The sequence below is a fragment of the Perca fluviatilis genome, chromosome 7, assembly GCF_010015445.1.
Source record: "Perca fluviatilis chromosome 7, GENO_Pfluv_1.0, whole genome shotgun sequence".
Classification (NCBI taxonomy): Eukaryota; Metazoa; Chordata; class Actinopteri; order Perciformes; family Percidae; genus Perca; species Perca fluviatilis.
The window spans coordinates 35,874,447-35,901,112 of NC_053118.1; the positions used below are offsets into that span (position 1 = coordinate 35,874,447).

General features: G+C 40.3%; 2 protein-coding genes across 2 annotated transcripts; both read left to right on the forward strand.

Moving 5' to 3' along the window:
* Positions 1-680: 680 nt before the first annotated feature.
* On the forward strand, positions 681-9,489 carry LOC120562454 (C-type lectin domain family 10 member A-like). Its single transcript, XM_039806167.1, has 8 exons — positions 681-717; positions 810-881; positions 1,419-1,508; positions 2,924-3,115; positions 3,208-3,374; positions 3,513-3,610; positions 3,686-3,726; positions 9,324-9,489. The coding sequence occupies exons 1-8, from the start codon at positions 681-683 to the stop codon at positions 9,326-9,328; spliced, it is 702 nt and encodes a 233-aa protein (XP_039662101.1). The 3' UTR covers positions 9,329-9,489.
* Positions 9,490-21,903: 12,414 nt separating this feature from the next.
* Positions 21,904-26,446, forward strand: LOC120562276 (C-type lectin domain family 12 member A-like). The gene is made up of 7 exons (XM_039805921.1): positions 21,904-21,968; positions 22,075-22,149; positions 22,353-22,442; positions 25,379-25,684; positions 25,759-25,928; positions 26,074-26,177; positions 26,250-26,446. The coding sequence occupies exons 1-7, from the start codon at positions 21,941-21,943 to the stop codon at positions 26,392-26,394; spliced, it is 918 nt and encodes a 305-aa protein (XP_039661855.1). The 5' UTR covers positions 21,904-21,940; the 3' UTR covers positions 26,395-26,446.
* The last annotated feature ends 220 nt before the right edge of the window (positions 26,447-26,666 follow it).

The window sequence follows — 26,666 nt, forward strand, 5'->3', positions numbered from 1 at the left end:
GGATCTGCAGCAGTGAGAGAGAGCTGTGCAGTACAACAAAAATATGGTGTTTTTTTTTAATTGAACCATGTAAACCTATTCTGGTACAACCTTAAAATACAATTATGAACCTGAAAATGAGTATAATATGGGTGCTTTAATGATTTAGTGTTCACTGAAATGAAAAACTGATATCATTGTGGCCAAAATCCTTTCAGCTCGTCTCCTTGGCCTGTGTCTTCATGTTGCTCGGATTACTGCTGCCATTTCACCAGGAGGCATGTGCGAGGAAACCCTTTTCCAGGTTTACACCTGCTTTTATGATGGCGGAGAATTTTCATAATTTTTCATAATGCATGATGCTTTTGTAGCATGACAACACATTGGCATCAAATGCTTAGAAATGGCAACATTTACAGCCACGTTATAATCAAACATTTGTTTATTAACATATACTTATTTTAGGCCACCAGAGTCTGTACATTTCTGGCGTTGTTCCCCCTGTGGTCTCATCTTTTAAGACACTTCAGATAGTAATACCACACTAAACTTCCCCTTCACAACAACACCTTTATTATTAGCTGCTGAATTAAAAGAAACAACGACTCACATCCTCACAGTAGAAGTCTAGTAAAGACCATCACAGCGGAGCAGACGCCCTCCTAAAAGCTCTCATACAGGACTGCAGCAGGACTTAAAACATGTTCAGGATGAACAGAAATCCACAGGAGGAAAATGGTAATTAAAAATACTCTAATGTTTATGTTTCTGTATGTAAATTTACTATATGTTTATGTGACAGGATGTTGTGTTTGATGTTTATCTTTCAGAGGATATCGAGGAAGCAGCTAACTATGTTAATGTTTCAGCATGCACTGTGGAGAAAATGGCAGCTCGTCCAGGTACATTTCACACATTTAACATAGTTAAACATGACATTCATAAATCATGATAGTTTGAAAATGTAAATGTTTAAAAACTCTTTTCTGTAGGACTCAAAATGTATTCAAAGCACCTTTGACTGTTTAATAAACATCATGAGGATAAGTGAGGTCATCCCCACTTTGGCCACTCACCCACTCCTCTACACATTAGAATTCTTATCATTCCAGTATGCTTCCTCCCCCCCTCCTTTCCCCCCTTTTTTCCCCCCCTCCCCCCCCCCCAATGACCCTGTACTTGTCTTAATATTATGTCATATTTGTATATTTGTATTATTGTATATTATGCTAATATGTGCCTATATGTATATTGTTGTCTCTCTCTTGTGCAGTATGTCTATATTACTATTTGTCTACTATGTGTCTATTTGTTGAATGCATAGAGAGTTAACACCTACCAAAGTCAAATTCCTTGTATGTATAAGTATACTTGGCAAATAAATCTGATTTTGAATCTGATTCATTATTAAATCAACCAAATTCTTATTTCTCTCTCAGACCAGAGGTTTCTCTGCTTCTCTCAGTATTTTCCACCGATAGCAGTGTGTTGGCTGATACTGTTGGTCATCATGGGGCTGCGTATCCACTGTGAGTACCACTGTCTTAACTTTTTGTTATTTAAAGGAACCTGTACTTATTTAAAGGACATGTTCACATTTTAGTGTTTAGTAACTCCTAAATAATTTTGATTTCTTACTGACATCCAGTGATCACCAGTTAATGAGACAGCGTTTGCAGCACCTTGCAGCAATTCCAGTTGGGCTGCTTTCTCCATGTCATACCGGCTGTATACGCGCAAAACTACTGTCCCCCTCGAAGGCAATGAGATGGGTCAGAACATGCCAACCGTAGTACGTCTTTAAGACGCGAGTCCTCTACGATGCCGACAGGTCTGCAGGTAGTTGCCAACTATTTCGCGAGAGCTGTAGTAATGTTTTTGGATTTGGTTTCATCCACAGGTCGGCAAGTAGCACTCATATCACTCTCCAAAATACTGCTTTGCCTGAGTGGGTAGCATGCTAGTGGGTAGCATCAACCTGAGTCACGTTAATTAGCTCGTAGGTGGTAGCTCAAGCTTGACGTGCTTCGGTGATATTTTAGTTTGGCTTTACACAATGTGCATATGGCTTTCGACTTGTCTACTGAGCTGTCCGGGAGTTTTGGAAAATAAAAAGCGCCATTCAAAACTGTGTTGCTGATGTCTTTCTCCATCATGCCTGCTGCCTGCAGCCAGTAGGAAGTATCGCAGCTTGATGATAGGTAGCGGTGCGGCAAAGGGTCAAAATAGTAGCCTGTTAGGCACAAGACCAAGCCGAGTGAAGTGTAAAATAAATTAATAAATGCCAGGCATGTGATTAAAACCTGAAATTAACGCGTTATGCTCGGCCCTTAATCGCATCGCTGACAGCCCTAATTTTAATATAAGAATTCAGGCCAAAGTAACCTATAAACAGACCAAGCAGTGGCCACTTGTGGAGAGTACACTTAAGAATGTTCAGGGTTTACCTAACACCTAACATAATCTAGAAGACTTTGAACAGACTTTAAAAAGACTATATATGACACCATCTCACATGTGAAGACAACCATCTCACATCTAACGTTAAAGACTGTCATAATATGTAAAGACTGGAGATCTTGCAGGGTCGCACATTGCAAGACTGTAACTAGACTTTGTGTTTTCCCGGACAAGATTAATGCTGCAGAGTTATAAAAACTCAAAGAAGATATTTAAAGATAAAATCATATTTTGGCAAAGTTAGCCTAGTGAAGTAGAACTTTGTCCTCTATCTCTTACTTTGCAGTGCATTAGAAAGATTATTCTCCATTATGAACAGGAGGAATGATCAGAGCAAGACAACTCAGTTTTAATGTCGATATGGACACCTGACTATTGTTTTAGGATATATCTGAAACATGCAATGTCTATTATTATAATGTGATTCACTAAAATTGCATTATCACTATGACTACGAAGATCTTTTTTATTTTTTATTTTGCAGTTACCAATCGCAACCTCAACGACAAATTCAGCGTCTTAGAAAACCCGATCATAGACCTGACTGCAGTAAACCAGGAGCTGGAGACACGAAACCAGGAGCTGAAGACGGAGAGAAACAAGTTAAGAGGACAAATACAAAACATCAGTCGAGCTCAGTGGAGCATTGATGAATACTGCCCCAAAGTAAATAACGGTATGTAAATATCCCATTAATTAGGTCCAATAATAACCAATAATAATAATATCACAGAGCAGTTATGTTGTTTATTGGTTGGTCTCTTTCAGAGAGACGGTGTAGAGATTGTCAGGAGAGCTGGAGATTCGTCATCAAGTCTAGCTGCTATGTGATCAATGACGTTTATCCTCCTGATCAGAAAACCTGGGAAGAAGCTCGAGAAGACTGCAGAGCACGGGGATCAGATTTGGTTGTTGTAGATGATGAAGATGAAAAGGTAATGAGAAAACTGGGAGTTGTTATGACACAATTATGAAATAAAATGTATTTTCTCTAGGTCTGAACACACTGTGAGTCTGTAGATCAGAATGTTTATTAAAGTTGAAATATCTGATAAATGTTTCTCTCTTCTCAGAATGCACTCCGTCGTTACAGCCGGTACGGATCCTGGATTGGCCTGAGAGCTGAAGGAGGGAGATGGAAGTGGATCGATGGAAGTGATCTGACTGAAAGGTAAGAGACACATTCCTAAACACTTTGAATCATAAATCTATCAGCCTTGATCTAAACATCATGTTCTTCCCTCAGTGTCACCTACTGGATAGATGAACCACCACCTCCTACTGATGGTCAGTGTGCAGTTTATGATAGGTTCAGATCAGAGAGCTGTGCTGAGAGAAACGGTTGGATCTGCGAAAAGAAGTCTTTATCTATTTAAACACTGCAGTCAGACTTGAGAAGGTTACTGGATACTCTGCATGATAATATCAACTGGCTTCATAAATATCAAAGCGTGAAGACTTCTACGTCACAATTTAAATGATTTGTTTTAATAAATAAATATTTACGAGGGTTTTATTTTTGTTAGAAGAGAAAATAAATATTTCAAAAGCTGTTTGTGTGTCTGAAAAAAAAAACAGATACTCAGATGTAATGTAGGTGAATTAGATAATGGATTCTATAGTTATGGTTACTGTCGATGTGAGAAAAATACAATGACTGGCCTGAAGGGAGAATGAACTCTGAATGTGCTTTTGTTCTCCTTTGTTAGAGATGTGATGTTTATAATTTGTATATCAGCAGATTGATGAGAGGTACAGTCAGACTGCTCAGCTTCCTGTTTCCTGTGTGACAGGTTATATTGTTGCTACTCATGAGCCAAAATGGAGGCACAGCATCACTTGTTTTTCTTCAGCATTTAATGTAAAGCATATTAATATGTAGAGTGTTTAATCTATCTAGAAGCAAATCCTGTTTCATTACATTGAATTAAACGTTGTGACACATTGTTGGTATTGTCTTTATCTAACTATTCTCACATATTGCTAACTCCATGTCAGAACAAACAACATCATTCGGGAAGTTACATCATCACTGAAAAGGATGTCTGAGATGCAGATAGAAAAAAACAACAGTCACAAAAATAAACTGAATGAAACAGGGCGAAACCTTAAAGCAGAAGTCATCTATAAACCATCACAGTGGAAAGATTTTGAATATTGATTTTAGAAAAACGGCTTACAACTAAAAGTGTCCTGAGGCAGTGGTGGAATGTAACTAAGTACATTTACTGAGTACTGTACTTAAGACCAATGTCCCGTATATTTAGAAGAGGTGGATTTGTCCCGCTCAAAAAAATATGAAAGATAACCCACTCCCCAAAAGAGGTCAAAATAACATAAAGGCTCTGTTACTTTAAAAAAAGATTAATGATTCTTATCTGCTGGTGAGATAATCTATAATAGAAGTAAACTGTGAGCATCTTATCTTTTGTCTAAAAGTATGCTGTATTATTATTTTTCATAATGGATGATGCATTTGTAGCATGACAACACATTGGCATCAAATGCTTAGAAATGGCAACATTTAAAGCCACGTTATAATCAAACATTTGTTTATTAACATATACTTAGTTTAGTTTACTTATGTTCCCCCTGTGATCTTATCTCATAAGACACTGTGGGCAGTAATGCCCACATAGTTTTCCTGTTCACAACAACACGCTATTATTAGCTGCCTAATTGAAAAAAACAGTCACATCCTCAAAGTAGAAGTCCTGTAAAGACCATCACAGCGGAGCAGATGCCCTCCTAACAGCTCAACAGGACTGCAGCAGGACTTTAAACATTTGTTTAGGATGAACAGAAATCCACAGGAGGAAATTGGTAATTAATAATACTCTAATGTTTATATGTCTTTATGTAAATATACTATATGTTTATGTGGCAGGATGTTGTCTACATTTGCGTTCAATGTTTTATTTCAGAGGAAATCGAGGAAGCAGATGACTATGTTAATGTACCAGCATGCACTGTGGATAAAGTGGCAGCTTGTCCAGGTACATTTCACACATTTAATATTGTTAAACATGAGTTTTATTTATCAATCATGATCTGAAAATGTAAATGTTTAAAAACTCAGCTTCTTTTCTGTAGGACTTAAAATGTATTTAAAGCACCTTTGACTGATTAATCAACATAATTTAGTAAACTGAATTCTTATTTCTCTCTCAGACCAGAGGTCTCGCTGCTTCTCTCAGTCTTTTCTACTGATAGCAGTGTGTTGGCTGATACTGTTGGTCATCATGGGCCTCTGTATCTACTGTGAGTACCACTGTCTTAACTTGTTGTTGTTAGTCTTTATTTAAAGGACGGGTTTACATTTTGTCAAGTCTTTCTAATGGCCATATGTTTATAGAAACAGTTTTTGCTTTGTGTAATCCTTCTTCTTCTTCATACTGGCTCTGTGCAAATGAGGATCAATATAATGATCTGACAACAAAGACAACACACAGACTAAATACACAAGGCAAAGAGGGTGAGGAGCCCAAAACAACCTATAAACAGACCAAGCAGGGGCCACTTGTGGAGAGGCGGGGGTGGGGGGTGAAAAATTAAAACAAATAAATAAAGTTGGAGAAAAAAAAGAATATTCAGGAGTAACCTAATGCCTAACATATACTAGAAGACGTTGAACAGTCTTTGAAAAGACTAATGTCTGACAGCATCTCACAGCTATCGTTAAAGACTGACGTAATATGTAAAGACTGGAGATCTTGGGGAGTCACACATTGCAAGACTACAACTAGACTTTGTGTTTTCCCAGACAAGATTAATACTGCATAGTTATAAAAACACAAAGAAGATATTTAAGGATAAAAACACATTTTGGCAAATGTAACTTACTGACAGTGTTGGGCAAGTTACTTCCAAAATGTAATACATTATAGATTAGTAGTTACTGTCATTACATCAGTAATTCATTATATTACAATATTACACTCTCTGAATTGTAATGCGTTTTACTACTTTTGCATTACTTTTGAGTTACTTTCACCAAAATAACAGCGGAAGTTTTACTTGGCAGGTAGCTTGTGAATTTCACGATGGGATCAATAAAGTCCCCTTTTTATCCACTTTAATACATCATAGATTATTCATAATATTTTGTATAATTAATATGAATATGCAAAGTAGCTAAAGCTATACAAATAGATAAGTAAAACGTACAATAGGCAAGTAGGAGAAAATGAAAATACTCAATTAAAAGTACCTATTGTAAGCCAGTTGTATTGAAGTACAGCATAGTTACTTTCCACTTCCATGGCTGATAAAATGCAATGATATTTACGTGTAGGAAGCCTAAACATTAATTCCTGACATGTTTCTATCTGTCAGCAGCTCGGACACACTGCGGTCCACGGTGTAATAACTCCTGAAAATAATGTCCATCTCGTAAATGTATCTGTCTCTGCAGTCATCTCAACCTTGCAGACTTTTTTTTTCTGTGAAGAAATGTTTCGCTGTGTTGGTGAATTCTTAAAGCTACATTGTGTAAGAATTACTCCCATCTAGAGTTGAAATCATATATCGCAATCAACTCTCTCTCGCCACGCAGCATTGCAGCTACGGTAGCCTTCACGTTTCAAAAAGCGAAGGTGTACAAAAGGCCTTCTATCAGCATGGATGTAATAAGAGAAGGTTGTTCATGTTGGAGAGTGGCACGGATGCGTGTTCACACCCCGAGCGGGTACGCGCGCCACCCGACGGAAAGGAGAGAGAAGAAAAGGAGACTGCAGCGGTCCAGAGGATAATTAATTAGTTGGGATTTAGTGTGTGCCTCCAAAACAGATCCAATGTTCACTCTTTTTTCTGATGACGCCGGTCTCTAGCTCTTTTCAATATCCTTTTTCTTTTTCTGGGCGAAGAAGAAGAAGACTCCTGTTCCTGAAATTTAGATTTTGAATACGTGTGGCCCTCCATGTTTTTTTCGTCAAACTTGCCGGGGCCAGGAAGCGACGATACCCATTAGCAGCAGCTGTGAGGTGAAAACGTGAAAGGTGGAGCAGTATGTTCTGTATGTCCCTTACCGGCTAACATATTTCAAGATGGAGCATGAATATGGAGCGTCTACCTGAGTTCATGCAAGCGCAAATGTTAAATTCCAAGCCAATAGGAATAAATGGAATCGATGGTGGTGGTAAATATTCATGAAAAAGGACAAGTTTGTGAAGGGCAACACAGATTTTGATAATGAAAAACTATAAACGTTACACACTGGGGCTTTAAAAAAGCAAAGTGTTAAAACGTGTTGTAACTCACGTTACTGAGATTGTAATGGGTATAATATTACCGAAATGTAATTAGTATTGCGATATATTACTGCGTTACAGCAAAAAGATTACATTACTGTAATTGCTTTACTTTTGTAAGATGTTACTCCCAATACTGCCTACTGAAGTAGAACTTTGTCCTCTATCTCTTAATTTCGAAGTGCATTCAAAAGATTATTCTCCATTATGAACAGGAGGAATGATTAGAGCTAGAAAACTCTACTATTGTTTTAAGATAGATCTGAAACATGTGAATCCATCCTGTATTTTCGATTATTATAATGTGCATCACCAAAATTGCATTATCACTATGACTATGAAGCAAATTTTTTTATTTTGCAGTTACCAATCGCAACGTCATCGAAAAATTCAGCGTCTTAGAAAACCCAATCACAGACGTGACCGCAGTAAACCAGGAGCTGAAGACACAAAACCAGGAGCTGGAGAGGGAGAGGAACATCTTAAGAGGACAAATTAAAAACATCAGACGAGCTCAGTGGAGCATTGATGAATACTGCCCCAAACTAAATAGTGGTATGTTAAGATCACAATAATGAGGTCCAATAATAACCAATAATAATAATATCACAATGCAGTAATATTGTTTATTGGTTTCTGTAGTTTTAAAGAAATGGTGTAGAGATTGTCAGGAGGGCTGGAGATTCATCATCAAGTCCAGCTGCTATCTGATGAATAACGATGATCGTTCTGATCGGAAAACCTGGGTAGAAGCTCGAGAAGACTGCAGAGCACGGGGTTCAGATTTGGCTGTTGTAGATGATGAAGATGAAAAGGTAATGAGGAAACTGGGAGTTTTTATGACACAATTATGAAAAGAAATGTATTTTCTCTACATACGAAAACACTGTGTGTCTGTAGATCAGTGTGTTTATTAAAGTATAGTGTTTAAATATCTGATCAATGTTTCTCTCTTGTCAGGATGCACTCAGGTATTTTAGACAGTACTCAGACTGGTTCTGGATTGGTCTGAGAGCTGAAGGAGGGAGATGGAAGTGGATCGATGGAAGTTATCTGACTGAAAGGTAAGAGACACATTCCTAAACACTTTGAATCATAAATCTATCAGCCTTGATCTAAACATCATGTTCTTCCCTCAGTGTCAGCGGCTGGATACATGAACAACCAAATGCTACTGACGGTCAGTGTGCAGCTTATGACACATCCAGATGGAGATCAGTGAGCTGTACTGACAGAAGGCATTGGATCTGCAAAAAGAAGGCTTTATCTATTTAAACACTGTGCAGTCAGACTTGAGAAGTTTACTGGATACTCTGCATGATAATATCAACTGGCTTCATTAATATCAAACTGGGAAGACTTCTACTTCACAATTTAAATGTTTTGTTTTAATAAATAAACATGTACAAGGGTTTTATTTTTGTTAGAAAAGAAAATAAATATTACAAAGCTGTTTGTGTGTCTGAAAAAACACTCAGATGTAATGTATATGTGATTTAGATAATGGATTATTTAGGTATGGCTACTGTCAATCTGAGAAAAATACAATGACTGCCCTGAAGGGGGAATGAACTCTGAATGTGTTTTTGTTCTCCTTTGTTAGAAATGTGATGTTTATAATTTGTATATCAGCAGATTGATGAGAGGGACAGACAGACTGCTCAGCTTCCTGTTTCCTGTGTGACAGGTTATATTGTTGCTACTCATGAGCCAAAATGGAGACACAGCATCACTTGTTTTTCTTCAGCATTTAATGTAAATCATATTAATATGTAGAGTGTTTAATCTATCTAGAAGCAAAGTCCTGTTTCATTACATTTAATTAAACATTGTGATACATTGTTGGTATTGTCTTTATCTAGCTATTCATACATATTGCTGACTGTCAGAGCACACCACATCATTCAGGAAGTTACAACATCACTGATCAGGATGTGCGAGAAGCAGAGAGAAAAAAACAACAGTCACAAAAATAAACTGAATGAAACAGGGTGCAACCTTAAAGCAGAAGTCGACTATAAACCATCACAGTGGAAAGATTTTGAAGATTGATTTTAGAAAAACGGCTTACAACTAAAAGTGTCCTGAGGCAGTGGTGGAATGTAACTAAGTACATTTACTCTGAGGACTGTACTTAAGTCCAATGTCCCATATATTTAGAAGAGGTACATTTGTCCCCCTCAAAAAATATGAAAGATAACCCACTCCCCAAAAGAGGTAAAAATAACCATTCAGTGCCCAAAACATGTAATTAAAACAATAACTGTGTTAACTTGTTCTACATCGAGGGGTTAAAGAACACAACAGGGTGTGACAAATAAAGATGTAATTTCTTGTCTTTTATGTAGATTTAAATTTTGGAGCTTTAACAAGGTCTCATTCTGTAATATATTTGTTGTTGAGAAGTACATGAGTCCTAAGAAAATATCCTGAAACACGTGAAGATGTTTTGAATATGTAGAAAGTTTTGAACAGTACAGAATAATAATAATTTCCTTTACATAAATAAAAACATTTGCAACATATATTGCTGTTGTTACAAATTCACTAGAATCCTGGAAATTAAGTGTCTTCACGCCTAATGTTGAAACAAAACCTACATCCTTGGGTGGCGGTAATCTATTTGTCATCCAAAAACGGAACCGGACACAAATGTTGCTTAAAGATGCTGCAGACACACAGTGTGAATTAACACCTTTAAAGGAGAAGACTCGAGACCTTAGCGGCTAACCAATCAACAACGGGTACACTGTAAACGTCACCACAGCCATGTTATCATCAAACATTTGTTTATTAACATAAAATTATTTTAGACCACCAGAGTCTGTACATTTCTGACTTTGTTCCCCCTGTGGTCTTATCTTATAAGACACTTTGGGCAGTAATGCCTACGTAGATTTCCTGTTCACAACAACACGTTATTATTAGCTGCCAAATTTAAAAACACATCCTCACAGTAGAAGTCTAGTAAAGACCATCACAGCGGAGCAGATGCCCTCCTAACAGCTCTCATACAGGACTGCAGCAGGACTTTAAACATGTTCAGGATGAACAGAAATTGGTACATTAAAATACTCTAATGTTTATGTTTCTGTATGTAAATCTATTATATGTTCATGTGCCAGGTTGTTGTCTACATTTGTGTTTGATTTTTATCTTTCAGAGGAAATCGAGGAAGCAGCTATCTATGTTAATGTTTCAGCATGCACCGTGGAGAAAATGGCAGCTCGTCCAGGTACATTTCACACATAGAATATTGTTAAACATGAGATTCATAAATCATGATAGTTTGAAAATGTAAATGTTTAAAAACTCTTTTCTGTTGGACTCAAAATGTATTCAAAGCACCTTGTACTGTTTAATCAACATCATGAGGATAAGTGGGGTCATCCCCACTTTGGCCACTCACCCACTCCTCTACACATTAGAATTCTTATCATTCCAGTATGCATCTTGCATCAATTCTTATTTCTCTCTCAGACCAGAGGTTTCGCTGCTTCTCTCAGTCTTTTCCACCGATAGCAGTGTGTTGGCTGATACTGTTGGTCATCATGGGGCTGCGTATCCACTGTGAGTACCACTGTCTTAACTTTTTGTTATTTAAAGGAACCTGTCCTTAACTTGTTCTTGTTACTCTTTATTTAAAAGACAGGTTCACATTTTGTCAAGTCTGTATAAAGGCCATATGTTTATAGGAACAGTTTTTGCTCGGTGTAATCCTTTTTCCTCTTCATACTGGCTCGGTGCAAATGTGGCAAGGGTCCCCAATAATGGGGGAACTGACAACGTCACCATAGGAAATACTATGGGAACATTGTTTATTGGAGAAAATGGAGAGAAAGAAACACAGATACAATACGATATATAAGAAATAGATATACTGTATCTTAAAATAGCCTTGATAGAAATGTTAAAACATATTTTAATTAGGGCTGTTAAACTATTAATTTGTTTAATCGTGATTAATCGCTGAATTTCTATAGTTAATCGCATATTTTATCATTGGATTACATTTCTATTATTTTGCATTTCAGAACTGTTTTTAAGTACATATTAACAATGGAAAGCAATTCTTACCAGTGTATCTTGATTGGGAATCAATTGAATGCAAAGAAAGTTACTTTATGAACTTTACTTTAACATTTGTATTTGTTATTATTTATTTACTGTAAACAAAAGAAAAATGTGTGAATATGTCATTATTGCACAATTCCTCCAAGTACCTAACTGAAAAACTAAAAATCCCTACCCTTACAAGAGTCAATGTAGTGTTTAGTAACTCCTAAATAATTTTTGATTACTCACTGACATCCAGTGATCACCAGTTAATGAGACAGCGTTTGCAGCACCTTGCAGCAATTCCAGTTGTGCTGCTTTCTCCATGTCATACCGGCTGTATACGCGCGAAACTACTTTCTTTCATTTCTTTCATTTATTTATTTAAACAGGGACAACGTACAATATACATTAACCTTAGACAGGAGAAATGCATTATACCAGGTTGTAGCACATGTGCTAGTTTCCACCTGTAATCCCTGGGCAGGCTGATCTCAACAAATTTAATTGAATAAAAACATTTATCCTATAACCAACATTCAAATGAGCATTAAAATGATCCCACCCTTCATTCATTCCTCAGCATTCATTTACTATGTCTTTTATTATTATTATTATTTACTATTTTACTGTCCCCCTCGACGGCAATGAGATGGGTCAGAACATGCCAACCGTAGTACGTCTTTAAGACGCGAGTCCTCTACGATGCCGACAGGTCTGCATGTAGTTGCCACCCATTTCGCAAGAGCTGTAGTAATTTTTTGGGGATTTGGTTTCATCCACAGCTCGGCAAGTAGCACTCATAGCACTCTCCAAAATACTGCTTTGCCTGAGTGGGTAGCATGCTAGTGGGTAGCATCAACCTGAGTCACGTTAATTAGCTCGTAGGTGGTAGCTCAAGCTTGATGTTCTTCGGGGATATTTTAGTTTGGCTTTACACAATGTGCATATGGCTTTCGACTTGTCTACTGAGCTGTCCGGGAGTTTTGGAAAATAAAAAGCGCAATTTAGAACTGTGTTGCTGATGTCTTTCTCCATCATGCCTGCTGCCTGCAGCCAGTAGGAAGTATCGCAGCTTGATGATAAGTAACGGTGCGGCAAAGGGTCAAAATAGTAGCCTGTTAGGCACAAGACCAAGCCGAGTGAAGTGTAAAATAAATTAATAAATGCCAGGCATGTGATTAAAACCTGAAATTAACGCGTTATGCTCGGCCCTTAATCACATCCCTGACAGCCCTAAGTTTAATATAAGAATTCAGGCCAAAATAACCTATAAACAGACCAAGCAATGGCCACTTGTGGAGAGTACAGTTAAGAATGTTCAGGGTTTACCTAACACCTAACATAATCTAGAAGACTTTGAACAGACTTTAAAAAGACTATATCTGACACCATCTCACACGTGAAGACAACCATCTCCCGTCTAACCTGAAAGACATAATATGTAAAGACTGGAGATCTTGCAGGGTCACACATTGCAAGACTATAAGTAGACTGTGTGTTTTCCCAGACAAGATTAATGCTGCATGAGTTAATCTTCTTTGAGTTATAAAAACTCAAAGAAGATATTTAAAGATAAAATCATTAGCCTACTGAAGTAGAACTTTGTCCTCTATCTCTTACTTTGGAGTGCATTAGAAAGATTATTCTCCATTATGAACAGGAGGAATGATCAGAGCAAGACAACTCAGTTTTAATGTCGATATGGACACCTGACTATTGTTTTAGGATATATCTGAAACATGTAATGTCTATTATTATAATGTGATTCACCAAAATTGCATTATAACTATGACTACGAAGATCTTTTTTTTTTATTTTGCAGTTACCAATCACAACCTCAACGACAAACTCAGCGTCTTAGAAAACCCGATCACAAACCTGACTGCAGTAAACCAGGAGCTGGAGACGGAGAGGAACAACTTAAGAGGACCAATACAAAACATCAGTCGAGCTCAGTGGAGCATTGATGAATACTGCCCCAAAGTAATAACGGTATGTAAAGATCCCATTAATTAGGTCCAATAATAACCAATAATAATATCACATGGCAGTTATGTTGTTTATTGGTTGGTCTCTGTAGATTCAGAGAGACGGTGTAGAGATTGCCCGGAGAGCTGGAGATTCATCATCAAGTCCAGCTGCTATCTGGTTAATGATGCTCCTGAAGAGAAAACCTGGGAAGAAGCTCGAGAAGACTGCAGAGCAAGGGGTTCAGATTTGGTTGTTGTAGATGATGAAGATGAATGGGCAATGAGAAAACTGTGGGAGTTTTTATGACACAAATATGAAATACAATGTATTTTCTCCAGGTCTGAACACACAGTGAGTCTGTAGATCGGTGTGTTTATTACAGTTTTTTTCCGATTGCTAAACGACAGTGGGCACAACTGGAGTCACATGTGCAAAACTCAAACTACAGTCTGCACTACCTACAGTCACCTGAACTAAACAGTTCACATCACCTGCAAAACTCATTCAAAGCAACACAACTCTTAACACACGTCTCAAACAGTATGCACAGGCCTCACTGAGATAACACACACTGTCTCTCAGAACACACTGAGGGTAAAAACACTAGCATACTGGGAAAAAAACTAAAGGTACATACTTAACAGTACCAAAGAATAGTGTGACTAATCCTGCCTCTCTCCAGCATCATGTGGCAAGTTCTCTTCATCACATTGGATGTCTGCATTATCTCTAAATACAAATTACAGTAATGTGGTGTTTCTATTGCTTTCACCTCCATTACTTTCTGAAAAACAGTAAGAACACAGTTTTACTATTGTAAAGATGTAGTGTTTTTCACTTTTTTTTATAGCTGCGTACATAACCTCAGACATCTTACCTGGACATATTGGTATCTTTGCTCTTTTACCCGTTTCTCTCAAACAGTACAGTGTAGAATTGTTTGTATACAAAAAAAGTCTTTCTGAGCTTTCTCTACTGTATATAAATACCGTATATGTTCACTAACTAGTCTAAAACAAGACACCTGCTTAGGTTTTCAGCTAAAATTGCAATCAGCAGTGTTTGATAGGCACCAGACTGAAATCTATTCTATTTTGAATGTGTGGTTAACAGTTTTGACAGCAGTGTGTTAGCATTCGAACAAAGTGCTGTAGATCTACAGTGTTGTGCAGGTTGTGGTTAAAATCCTGGGATAAGTGTGAAGAGTTTTGAAAACTGTGTTCAAGCAATGAAAAATGATCTAGAGTTTGGTCCACATGAACTGCTTGAGGCACACAAAAGGATACTGGATTGGCCTGAGAGCTGAAGGAGGGAGATGGAAGTGAACCAACTGAAAGGTAAGAGACACATTTCTAAACACTTTGAATCATAAAATCTATCTGCCTTGATCTAAACATCATGTTCCTCCCTCAGTGTCAGCTACCAGGTACATAAACCACAACCTGCTGCTGACGTACAGTGTGTATTTTATGTCACGTCCAGTTGGACATCAGTGAGCTGTGCTGAGAGAAACGGATGGATCTGCAAAAAGAAGGTTTTATCTGTTTAAACACTGCAGTCAGACTTGAGAAGGTTACTGGATACTCTGCATGTTAATATCAACTGGCTTCATTAATATCAAACTGGGAAGACTTCTACTTCACAATTTAAATGTACAAGGGTTTTATTTTTGTCACCAGAGAAAATCAATATTTCAAAGCTGTTTGTGTGTCTGAAAAAAAACACTCAGACACTCAGATGTATTGTATAGGTGAATTAGATAATAGATTCTATAGTTATGGCTACTGTCAATCTGAGAAAAATACAATGACTCACCTGAAGGGATAATGAACTCTGAATGTGTTTTTGTTCTCCTTTGTTAGAAATGTGATGTTTATAATTTGTATATCAGCAGATTGATGAGAGGGACAGACACACTGCTGACCTTCCTGTTTCCTGTGTGACAGGTTATATTGTTGCTACTCATGAGCCAAAATGGAGGCACAACATCACTTGTTTTTCTTCAGCATTTAATGTAAATCATATTAATATGTAGAGTGTTTTATCTATCTAGAAGCAAAGTCCTGTTTAATTACATTTAATTAAACATTGTGACACATTGTTGGTATTGTCTTTTTCTAACTATTCTTACATATTGCTAACTCCATGTCAGAACAGACCAGATGCAGATAGAAAAAAAACAACAGTCATAAAAATAAACTTAATAGTTTATTAAAGCAGAAGTTGACTAAAAACCATCACAGTGGAAACATTTTGAAGATTGATTTTCGAAAAACGGTTTACAATAAAAAAGTGTCCTGAGGCAGTGGTGGAATGTAACTAAGTACATTTTCTCTAAGTACTGTACTTAAGGTAAATGTGTACCCCTAAAAAATATGAAAGACAACCCACTCCCCAAAAGAGGTAAAAATAACCGTTCAGTGGGCTCAAAACATGTACTTAAAACAATAACTGTGTCTATTTGTGCTACATCGAGAGGTTAAAGAACACAGCAGGGCGTGACATTTCTTGTCTTTTATGTAGATGTAAACTTTGGAGCTTTAACAAGGTCTCATTCTGTTATATATTTGTTGTTGAGAAGTACATGATTCCTAAAAAAACATCCTGAAACACGTGAAGATGTGTTGAATATGTAGATATTTTTGAACAATACAGAATAATAATAATTTCCTTTACATAAATAAAGACATTTGCAACATATGTAGCTCAACGCAAATTCTTTCAGGAAGAACTAGCAAGTAATCACTCCCTCCTAAAGCGAATCAGCGCTGGAGGCGTTCACCTTCTGATAAACCAATCAGGAACGGCCAAGGATCCCATAGGCCAATCACAGCGTCACATCACTGTTTTAAAAAGCTGCTTCTCTCCCTGTGCTATCAGCTTCATTTCATGAGGAAGTTGTGTTGTCCGTCGGATGGCTGTATGGCGCTCGTTCTTGTGCTATTTTGTAGCTCCGCAGGAGCTCTCGTCTGGCCACTCTGCCCAGTCCCTGCCCGGCTGGCGCCGCATCGGACAGGCTCATTCTGCAGCTTCGGGATCGAGGAATCGTGGCGATTTCAGGCTTACCTTCCCCGGAGCTCCATGAGCTGGATACCCAGGTGGGCTGCATCTCACCGGTTCCCTCGACTCCTGCTCCCACGGTGGCTTGCGGTCGGAAGCAGTTTGCGAAGACGGTCATCCCTCCCCGTGCCCCGCCGAAGATGCGCGGTGCAGCCCCTCTCAGCCAGGCGGCTGCTGCGGCCGTGCCGAGTGGGTCATCTGACGTGAGTCTAATCCTTGCTTCACTTCACTCCCTGGCCGTCTCTCTTCAGTCCATGCACACGAGGCTGCATTCCATCGAAGGCACGCCCGCTTTCGTCGGGTCCACGACCGCGCCGTGCCCGTGCCGTGGCCTCCATTTCTCTGCCAGCGCACGGTTACCCTCTGCCTGCCCCTAGAGCCCCAGGAGAAGCCGACTTTTCCCTGGACGTTATTTGCTCCGTGTACCCGGGAAGGAGGCCAGAACTGGACTCCTATTTGGCGCTGATTGGGGATCTGAACCTGAAGTATGGAAGGAATGTTTTCTTCCAATACCATAAGGCGTTCTCTAGCAAGGCTGCGTTGCATCTCGCACGGTCCAACGTCCGGGTGGACTGGTCCATGGTGGATCTCAAGCTCCTCGTGATGGGCGGCGCGCAGATCATTGCATGCTTCGCCTCGGGCCATATGGCCTCTCTTTGCACCATGGCGGCGTTTTGCCCGGGCCCCAGTGCCGCCTCTCAGCCCCCTCACCGCCGTTCCCCGTCTGGCGGGCCCTCCCGCAGACGACAGGTTTCTCAGAATTACAATCCTCCCATTTGCAATAACTTTAATGAAGGTGTATGTTCTTTTCCCAATTGCATTTTTGTCCATGTCTGCAGCGCTTGCCGGGTAGCGCACCCCTGGTCGGTCTGCCCTTGGCGGGCAGGCCCGCCCCGGGCTGCCTCAAAGACAATAATCCTTCCACTCCATTAAATTTTCGTAATTTTGCAAATGAATTGGCTTTTCATCTTGACTCTGCGTTTGTGGATCAACTGCTCTCTGGGCTTTCTCAAGGTTTTAGAGTGGGCATGCTCAAGGTTCCTTCCATCTCTTTCGTCGCTAAAAATCTGCTTTCTGCGGTCTCCGCCCCCGCTACCGTTTCCTGGCTGCTGGCGGAGGTCGATAAGGGGTATGTCATCGGACCTTTCAGCTCGTCTCCATTCACTGTGTTTCGCATTTCAGTCTCATTGGCGTGGCTACTCGGAAGTATTCTGGGAAGAAACACCTAATCTTTGAGTTATCTGAGCGAGCATCTATAGTCTCATTCCGGCCGTCCCTTTTTCTCTGCATTATGCCACCGTGGATAACGCCATTAGATTGATTAAGCTGGCGGGGGTTGGCACATGGCTCTCCAAGGCGGACATCACTGACGCATTTAAACTAGTGCCTATTCATCCTTTGCAGTGACCCCTTTTTGGCGTTAGGTGGGACTCTAAGTTCTATTTTGGGGTGCGTTTAACCTTCGGATGCCCTAGCAGCACATGCATTTTTAACCACATTTCCGAGGCCCTGTGCTGGATCCTGCTTAACAGGGTGAGGGTGCCCTCAGTGCTCAACTTGCTGGACGACTTTTTTCCACGATGGCTCCGGCGTTTCCCTGGGCAAGTTGCGGCGCTGTTTTGGGTCCCTCGGCGTCCCCATGTCCGAGGCGAAAACTATCGGTCCCGCCACCTGTTTAGAGTTTCTCGGTATTACCTTAGATTCTGTTGGCATGAAAGCGTCTCTCCCGCTCGATAAATTGCTGCGCGTTTGCAGCATTGCTGCGTCCCATTCTTCCGCAGTCTGCATCTCTAAACGTCAATTGCTCTCCCTCCTCGGGCATCTCAATTTCACCATGCACATAATCCCACAGGGCGCTCGTTTATTTCCCGGTTGCTGGACACTGCTTCCTCCGTCTCTCAATTGCACGATCGCGTGTCCCTTGATGATGGGTGCGGCTCCGATTTGCGTTTTTGGTCTCATCTTCTCGAGCACTGGAACGGGGTTTCTTTCTTTTATGACGAGTTGGTGCACTCTTCGGACTCCCTGCGGTTTTTCACAGACGCTGCATGAGTTCTACCCCATTGCCATAGCTTACCGCGTCTGGGGGCATCATTGGAAGCGTAAACGCATCTCAGTCATGTGTGATAATCAGGCAGTTGTCAGCATGATCAATAGAGGGCGCTCTTTGTGTAGGAAAGCATCACATGGTCCGCGGTAATGAATAATTTCATCATCACTTCATGTCCCCGGGCATTTCAACAACGCGGCTGATGCTCTGTCTCGTTTTCAATTTCAGACCTTTCGAAGCCTCTGCCCATCAGCCAGCTCTGTCCCGGTAGCGCTTCCCTCTCTTCAAGAGCTAGAGCTGCATTAACTCTCAACCTATTGCAGCAATACCTAGAATCTTCCAAGATGTACATGAGAAAAGGTCTAGCGGCTTCCACTCTAAAAACTTATGATTTTGCCTGGCATACATTTTCCCTATTCTGTGTAATCATTTGTGAACCTCCCAGACCTGTTCTCGTTAAAAACAATTGTGCATTCATATGTTATTGTACCGATACTCGCAACTTCAAGGTGCAGTACACTCGTGGGTTGATTGCAGGTATTCAGTTTCATATTAAATGTTACAATCCATCGTTTCCATGCCTCCTTTCTAATCCGGCTATTAAATTGCTGTTGAAAGGCGTCTCTAAAGCTCACCCCTCTTCCCCTGACCTCAGGCAGCCTATCACACTCGGCATTTTTATAAATTAGTGTTGACACTCAGGACAGATGTTTTTTCCCATTATATAGACGCACTTCTGGAGTCTGTTTTCCTGTTAGCTTTCTATGCATTTCTCAGATGCGGTGAATTTGCTACTTAAATCCTTCAACCCCGATAGTGATATTATCTTTCTCTGATCTGGCCTTTCACCCTAATCACTACTGCTTACAACTTAAGCATTCTAAACGCAGAGGAGCTTGCTCAGTTATTGTCGCCTGTACAGATACACTATTTTGCCCATTTAAATCCATGTTGAACTATCTTAAAGTAAGGCCTTCTACTAACTCCCTCACGCCTCTGTTCATTATTTTGGGGTATCGTCCCTTGTCTAAAGGATGGTTTAGGCAACATCTGGAAGCAGCATTTCACCAGAGCATTATTCAGGGAATTCATTCAGGATAGGGGCCTAACCCTAACCTAGCTGCAAAGGCTGGGTCGGTGGACTTCCTTGGCTTACTCTTCTTACATTCGTCCCGACGTCAACATCGTCCTCACCAATCAATGATCCCTAAAGCCGTAATCCGGTAAACTGTATAACCTGTGGCGGTGTTTTCATTTGGGCCACGGGTGGCATGTCTCACATCCACGGGGCAGTCCCGTTCATATCGAACTATACGTAATACAAGAAGATGGTTTATGTTCACGGCTACATTGCCATAAACCGGTGGTGGTGTAATTCTTCAGTTTAGCCGTCACTTCGATGGAAATATCCTGTTCATAAATAGATTTAATTCAAAACAAATACAGAAGCTATGTTTCATTCTATGTACCGGCCCAAGATGCCATACCGGCGGAGATGCCGGGTTTGCCGGCCTGAGTCGCAGCACCGGCAGGAATGCTAAGTATGCTGGCCTGAGTCGCCGATGACGAAATACCGGCAGTATTTCGCATGCTGTTTCAGGTACGGATCACTGCATTTGCTTTTCCGTTTCAGATCTGTGCCACCCGGAGGTAAACTACATAATTAATACATTTAAAATCTTTTAATTTTCGTGTTTCGTGTCATGTGTTGGGGGTTACATCTTGGTTCCCTACCCCTACATTAAATTTATTAATATATTAAATGTATTAATAACGATGGAGTTCAATCTCCAATACACTGTACAGTACATGCTCTTGTACATTAAAACCTTTTGCATATCTGCAAACAAGTCTCTCCTGATTGAAATGTAGCTCAGCGTAAATTCTTTCAGGAAGACGTAACAAGTAATCAGTCCCTCCTAAAGCGAATCAGCGCTGGAGGCGTTCACCTTCTGATAAACCAATCAGGAACGGCCAAGGATCCCAAAGGCCAATCATAGCATCACATCACTGTTTTAAAATGCTGCTTCTCTCCCTGTGCTATCAGCTGTCATTTCAGGAAGACGTTGTCGCTCCTCCTCCTCCCCTTCCACCTCCCGTCCTAGTGGTTCTCCTGCTGTTGCTCCGATGCCTCCTCGGTCTGGTTTTCCGGCCTTCTCCGCCACCACCGGTGTCTGGATTCCATCAGGGGGTTACATCTTGGTTCCCTACCCCTACATTAAGTTTATTAATATATTACATGTATTAATAACGATGGAGTTCAATCTCCAATACACTATACAGTACATGCTCTTGTACATTAAAACCTTTTGCATATCTGCAAACAAGTCTATCCTGATTGAAATATTGTTGTTGTTAAAAATTCACTATAATCCGGGACATTAAGTGTTTGACGTTGAAAATGTTATATGGGAGGACCCCCTGACCCCCAGTTGTAATGTTTCACGCCTAATGTTGAAACAAAGCCTACGTCCTTGGCGGCGGTAATCTATTTATCGTCCAAAAACGGAACCGGACACAAATGTTGCTTGAAGATGCTGCAAACACACAGTGTGAATTAACACCTTTAAAGGAGAAGACTTAATGGCTAACCAATCAACAACTGTGACATCTTAAAAGCAGAACTAAAACTCAAACACGTATCTGTGAAATCTAAATATAATTGGTACACTGTAAACGTCACCACTTCCCTTTATAAAGGCTCTCTTACTTTAAAAAAAGATTAACGATTCTTATCTGCTGGTGAGATAATCTATAATAGAACAAAACATCTTTTGTCTAACAGTATGCTATATTATTATTTTTCATAATGCATGATGCTTTTGTAGCATGACAGCACATTGGCATCAAATGCTAAGAAATGGCAACATTTACAGCCATGTTATTATTAAACATTTGTTTATTAACACATACTTATTTTAGGCCACATTGGTCTGTACATTTCTGCCCAAGTAGATTTTCTGTTTACAACAACACGTTATTATTAGCTGCCTAATTGAAACACAGTCACAATCTCAAAGCAGAAGTCCGGTAAAGACCGTCGCAGCAGAGCAGACGCCCTCCTAGCAGCTCTCATACAGGACTGCAGCAGAACTTTAAACATTTGTTCAGGATGAACAGAAATCTACAGGAGGAAATTGGTACATTAAAATACTCTAATGTTTATTTTTCTGTGTAAAAGACATCATCTACTATGTTTATGTGGCAGAATGTTGTCTACATTTGTGTTTGACGTTTATCTTTCAGAGGAAATCGAGGAAGCAGAAGATGACTATGTTAATTCACAATCCTGGACTGTGGAGAAAGTGGCAGCTCGTCCAGGTACATTTCACACATTTAATATTGTTAAACATGACATTTATTTATCATTCATATTTTAAAAACTGTGTATGTTTGAAGATTGAAAATGTGAATGTTTAAAAGCTCAGCTTCTTTTTCTGTACCGTAAGACTTGATGTATTTAAAGCACCTTTGACTGTTAAATCAACATCATTAACTCAACTGAATTCTTATGTTTCTCTCAGACCAGAGGGTTGGCTGGTTCACTCAGACTTTTCCACCGATAGCAGTGTGTTGGCTGATACTGTTGGTCATCATGGGCCTCCGTATATACTGTGAGTACCACTGTATTAACTTGTTGTTGTTAGTCCTTATTTAAAGGAAAGTACAGTTTCACATTTTGTCAAATCTGTCTGAAGCCCATATCCTTCCTCCTCTTCATACTAGTCCTTTTTCTGAAGATGTATTCCAACGTTTATCTGAAGGGAGGATTCAGCAGTCTGAGTTAGAGAAACCAAGTGTGTATTACCACCCTTTTAGTTCACTCTGTGTTTCCCCAGGCAGCACTTATGCTAAGAAAAATGTTTTGACAAACACATGGACAGCTGACTATTGTTTTAAAATAACATGTGAATCCATCCATTAATGTCTTTTATTGTAAAGTAAAACATTAAAGTGGAATAATTGATTAAAAAAAACTGGATTGGACTATATTAAAAGATAAAAACGTATTTGGACTACTGAAGTAGGACTAATGATTTTGTCTTACTTTTGAAGTGCATTAGAAATATTATTCTCCAGTACAAACGGGAGGAATGATCAGAGCTAGAAAACCCAGTTGAAGTGTTCATAATAATAATAATAATTTGAATTTATATAGCGCTTTTCATGAACTCAAAGTCACTTTACAGGGTAGGTATAGATAATAAAGACAAACAAACAAAACAAGATTCAGGCACAGATGAAAAGGGGAGGGGCATGGGGTTAGGGATAGGCAGTGAAGAGATGGGTCTTGAGGCAAGACTGGAAGATGGTGAGGGACTCAGAGGTGCAGTTCTCTTTGGGGAGGGAGTTCCTGGGAAGTGCCCTGGAGAATGCTATGTCCCCAAAACTGTGGTTGGACTTTTGGATACAGAGGAGACCAGCTGAGGTGGATCTGAGGGACCGTGAGGGTTGGTCCAGGGAGAGGAGGTCATTGAGGTATGAGGGGGCCAGATGGTGGAAGATTTTGTAGGTGAGGACCACGATTTTGTAGGTGATCCGGTGGGAGATAGGAAGCCAGTGGAGTTGTTTTAGGACTGGAGTGATGTGGTGCCAGGATTTGGAGCGGGTGAGCCGACGCTGTAGATGCGTAAATTACAACGCTTATCAATATCACTTCCCCATCAGTCAAGCACAAGATCTGACCATAATTACACTTGTGCTTTCCATAAACTGCCGTTGCTTTAGCCTATGGTTTCAATTGCAGCCCTGGCAGTGGGAAGCCATCGTGGGAGGAAATAAAATATATAAAAACATAATTCAAACTGATGTGCGCTTTGGCAACACACGGCTCAAGTAGCCAATATGTAATTCCCTCCCATTACAATCTATATATTTCATGAATATACCCATCAGGGAATATACCCATCAGGGAATATCCTAACGGGGTTGTCGGTCTCTAAATGTTTTAGCTTTTATATGCGCACACCTGGGTGGGGGAGTCCATGTGGATTTTTATTAAATCACTCAGTTGCAGCAGATGTGGACAGAGAGTTCAGTAAAAAGAGGAGATTTGGTTTAGGTGGCCGGTAAATGAGGATGACTGTCATGGAGGAAAGAGCTTTGAAGGTGAGATATTTATTTATTTATGAACATTTATTAGAGGATCAACCCCATGAGATGCAGCATCTCGTTTTCATGGGGGTCCTCAGGATCACGTCCAAACAACAGAATAGCAGAACAACAGAGTAGATACAATCAAATAAAAAATAAAATATTCAAACGATGATACTGAGGGGAGGGTGAGTTCTGTGATCCGGAAGTTCTGATTGAAGATAACAGCGAGGCCACCTCCACAGCGGTAGGGGCGGGGTTTGCAGATGTAGTTGTAGCCAGGGGGATGCTTGGTTGAGGGAGAAGAAGTCATTGGGTTGTTGCCAGGTTTCGGTGAGCAGAAGGATATCAAGAGTGTTGTCGAGGATTAGTTCATGGAGGGCAGGGGCTTTATTGTTGAGTGATCGGGTGTTGAGGAGAGCAAGGTTGGCATGGTGAGAGGGTGGTGGGATGGGGGCAGGCTGGAGAGATCTGAGGTTGCCCGGTTAGCAGTGCGTGTGGTCGGTGGGGAGGTGGGGTATTGCAGTTGAGGGGGGGGGGGCAGTGAGCGGATTTGGAAATGATTGAAGAGTACGTGTATGTGAAGTGCGGAAAGCACTGTAGTCCAGTCCGGGTTTTCTGTGCAGCCTGACGGTGCGTTCAGCCCTATGTGATCCAGTGGGTGAAGCATTCTGATGATGTGGGTCAGGTGTGACAGAGCGTGCAGGTGACCAGATGGATGGAATGGATTGTCTGTGGTGGAAAAAACTAAACTTGCGGTAAGAACTTCTGTGGATGTAACGGGGTTGACGTAGAAGTCAGAGCTGTTTGATGACTGGGATGCAGGATGAAATGGAGTAGTTGAGGAGTTCGACCAGTTGCAGAGTTGAATATTTGAACATGATGCCGAGCGGAGGGACTGAGGGCTCCATGATAGCAGTTAGCTGTGGACTAGGGGCACAGAGGTGGATGACTGATGTGAGTGCCAAAATGATTCACGGCATGTAGGAGGAGAGGAATGTCTAGTCTTGGTCACGGCTCGCATCTGGTGGAGGTTGCCTGTGAGAAGGAGGTCGGCAATCGGGTTAGCCGCTGTAGCAGCTAGGATTAGCCGACAGTCGGTCGAGGAGCCCAGGCGGCTTCGGGAACCAGCTGAGAGGCTGTCCAGAGGTACAGAGGCTGTCCAGAGGTAGGGGAACAGTGAACACAAACCAACAGGAACAGAAGAGAATAGCAGACAGAGAAGCGGCACGTAAACAGCGCCAGCGTCCTTTTTCCCATCTGGTGGTTGTTTTTGTTGCTCATATGGACACCTAACTATTGTTTTAGATAGATCTGAAACATGGAAATCCATCCTGTAATGTCTTTTGTTATAATGTTAAACACTAAAGTGTCATAATCGATACAAATATTGTTTTATACAAATAACAAAAAAATCATTACCACTATGATTAAGAAGCTAATTTTCATTTTGCAGTTGCTTCATTATGGCGTGAGAGTGAAAGTGAGCTGATGGCTGCCAATCGCAACCTGAAAAACCTTAACGACAAACTCTGCGTCTTAGAAAACCAGATCACAAACCTGACTACAGTAAACCAGGAACTGGAGAAACAAAGCCAGAAGTTGGAGACACAAACACATGAGTTGGAAACACGAAACCAGGAGCTAGAGACGGAGAGGAACTTAAAAGGACAAATACAAAACATGGAGACAACCTGGAACAAAGTCAACGTCAGTCGAGCTCAGTGGAGCATTGATGAATACTGCCCCAAAGAAAATAAAGGTATGTTCAGATCACATTAATTAGGTCCAATAATAACCATTGGTAATATGTTGTAATGTTGTTTGCCTCTGTAGTTTCAGGGAGACTGTGTAAAGCTTGTCAGGAGGGCTGGGTACTCAACAAGTCCAGCTGCTATCTGTTTTATGACGCTGATCCTCCTGATCAGAAAACCTGGGACGAAGCTCGAGAAGACTGCAGAGGACGGAATTCAGATTTTATCATTATAGATAATAAAGATGAACAGGTAATTAGAAAACCGGTGGTTTTTATGATGCCATTATGAAATAAAAATGTTTTGTTCTGTAGGTCTAAACACACTGAATCTGTATATCACAGTGTGATTATTTAAGTGTTGTTTTTAAATATCTTATGACTGTTTCTCTTGTCAGTACGTAATACAAAGTAACAGCTGGCACGATTATGAATACTGGATTGGCTTGAGAGCTGAAGGAGGGAGATGGAAGTGGATCGATGGAAGTGATCTGAATGAAAGGTAAGAGACACATTCCTAAACACTTTGAAACATATAATCAGCGATGATCTAACCATCATGTTCTTCCCTCAGTGACTGGATACAAGACCAACCTCCTACTGACGGTCAGTGTGCAGTTTCTGTCCAAGACAACAGATTAAAACAGTACGAATGGATATCAGTGAGCTGTGCTGAGAGATACAGATGGATCTGCAAAAAGAAGTCTTTATCTGTTTAAACACTGCAGTCAGATTTTAGAAGGTTACTGGATACTCTGCATGATAACATCAACTGGCTTATAAATATCAAACTATGAAAAGCTATATTTCACAATTTAAATGTTTTGTGTTCAACATACTGTCAAATAATTTTTACTGATTGCCAACTGTACACAATGTTGTTGACTTTGGATCTTGCTAGCATAGCGTTAGCTTTCTGGCTCGTAGCTAAACTGAAGGGTTCTATCAGCTGAGCGGACTATATAAATATCTCCGGTTGCTAAGGGAGGCA

Bases quoted from the DNA above. Each gene is read 5' to 3' on its own strand.
- LOC120562454 (XM_039806167.1), top strand. From the start codon at position 681: ATGTTCAGGATGAACAGAAATCCACAGGAGGAAAATG. The intron at 1,509-2,923 runs GTGAGTACCACT...TTTATTTTGCAG, and splicing joins CATGGGGCTGCGTATCCACT to TTACCAATCGCAACCTCAAC. The intron at 3,116-3,207 runs GTATGTAAATAT...GGTCTCTTTCAG, and splicing joins CTGCCCCAAAGTAAATAACG to AGAGACGGTGTAGAGATTGT.
- LOC120562276 (XM_039805921.1), top strand. From the start codon at position 21,941: ATGAACAGAAATCTACAGGAGGAAATTG. The intron at 25,685-25,758 runs GTATGTTCAGAT...TTGCCTCTGTAG, and splicing joins CTGCCCCAAAGAAAATAAAG to TTTCAGGGAGACTGTGTAAA. The intron at 26,178-26,249 runs GTAAGAGACACA...TTCTTCCCTCAG, and splicing joins GGAAGTGATCTGAATGAAAG to TGACTGGATACAAGACCAAC.